The 1,824-nt window shown below is 37.0% G+C and overlaps 1 protein-coding gene across 1 annotated transcript; it reads right to left on the minus strand.

Moving 5' to 3' along the window:
• Positions 1–68: 68 nt before the first annotated feature.
• LOC118757377 lies at positions 69–1,816 on the minus strand. Its single transcript, XM_036492092.1, has 3 exons — positions 1,252–1,816; positions 584–1,172; positions 69–511 (listed from the first exon to the last, which is right to left on the minus strand). The coding sequence occupies exons 1-3, from the start codon at positions 1,598–1,600 to the stop codon at positions 472–474; spliced, it is 978 nt and encodes a 325-aa protein (XP_036347985.1). The 5' UTR covers positions 1,601–1,816; the 3' UTR covers positions 69–471.
• Positions 1,817–1,824: the final 8 nt, after the last annotated feature.

A 1,824-nucleotide genomic window follows, 5' to 3' on the forward strand; every position in this document is an offset into this window, starting at 1 on the left:
TTTAACTCATTTGATGACAAATGTCATTGAGATTGACCTATATAGTACAATTTTTTATGAGATTCGTGCTAGAACAAATATATATATATTAAGGAAAAGCTTATTAGGATACCATCAACCCCTAAATTAGGGGTTGAAATAAGGGGTGAATGGCTAATACCCAGAAAATTCACTGAAAAACATTCTAAAGTGTTTTCATAGGAGGCGAAAACAATTTCCAAAATTATTTCTGCAAGGTGTATTTTATTGGGATACCATCAACCCCTAAATTAGAGGTTGAAAGAAGGGGTGAATGGCTAATACCCAGAAAATTCACTGAAAAACAGATGCTAGAAAAGACTGCTATGAAGAGCATAGAGTTGTCGATAACGAGTGGCTTTGATGGTGCCTCTGGCTATGTTAATCCTCAGCAGAAATTTTACGATGAGGAGAATGACCACCGAAGTCCTTATCAGTCGCTCTTTGTATGCATCAATCCTCATTACTCCTGTCTTCAGGGTCAGTCCACTGTCTGAAAATGCGGTTTTATTAGTTAAATAATTATATTTATAAATTTAGTTATAATTAAACGTTTTTATCTTACCCTGGCTTCAAAAATCGAGTAATATCATTAGTAAGTGGTCTCTTCTTATGCATTTCTCGCCTTCTGTCCAAATAAACCATTGAAAGGATTGGGTCTGACAAGTATACTGCCCTGTTGAAAGTGTCCAGGATAGCGTTTTCTCTACTATTTCTTCTAGAATGTTCCCGAATTGTCTCTCTGTGTATTTTGTGCATACTTTCGAGAGCATCTTCCGCATAAAATGCAACAGGCATTGGAAACTGCCGCACAATATCAGGACCATGTTGTAAAATTTTATGCATGGAAGGGTTCATGCGAGCCCATGGATATTTTATATAGTGGAGTTTATAAGTAAAATCACTAAACTTTTTAAGCTCCTCTACTTCAATCTCCAACGCACTTCTATAAACTTTAGTGATAGTAGCGAGATTGCAAACTAACTCCTCGTCAATATCTAAAGCGTTGGCAAAGTCTTTGGGTCTATCAAGGAATTTTCGGGCAAGATTTCCATTGTTGGATGTCCCTTTGCCTTGTATTACTTGATCCACTCTGATTTTAAAAGCATTATATAATCTATCTCTCACTTGACCAGCGTACAAATCAACAGACTCTGAAATTCATAAAATCCTTATTAATAAATTCATTAACCTTCTAGTTATCGCCATAACAGAATAGCAGTGCCTATGTACCTTTTATGTTTTTGGTGACATCCCATACTTTCACTTCTTGTTTATAAGCAATATGAAGCAGATGGTCGAAAATTTTTATTTTACAGTGTAAAAGGCCCAAGCCATGGGATAGTGAGCCTTCCTTTGGTATGAAAACATTTTGATTGTTGAAATTGTGGGATGTTATTAGACACATTGGGCATCTTTGAGTGGCTTTGTTTCCTACAATCGCGTTCACATTTTTCCCATCGAAAAGGGTTCTTGATACTGAAAATTCAACCATCACTGTAACGCCTTTGCCCATTGTAAATTTGAAAGGCTTAAGGTGTTTAATTTCTTCGCCCAAACGATTGTATTCTTCGAGAGCCATTTCATTGTCTTCTTTTTGATGTGCGATTTTCAAGGGCCGAAAAAAACGGTAGCTTTGAGGTGTAGGATTATTCCAGAGGTATTTCGGATTGGACAGACTTTTAAGTTGGATAATTAGAGCTCCGCATACAAATAGCGACTGATATGGACTTCGGTCATCATTCTCCTCATCGTAAAATTTCTGCTGAGGGTTAACATAGCCAGAGGCACCATCAAATCCAGTCG

This window comes from Rhagoletis pomonella, unplaced genomic scaffold (genome assembly GCF_013731165.1).
Source record: "Rhagoletis pomonella isolate Grant_MI unplaced genomic scaffold, Rhpom_1.0 Rhpom_scaffold_17155, whole genome shotgun sequence".
Classification (NCBI taxonomy): domain Eukaryota; kingdom Metazoa; phylum Arthropoda; class Insecta; order Diptera; family Tephritidae; genus Rhagoletis; species Rhagoletis pomonella.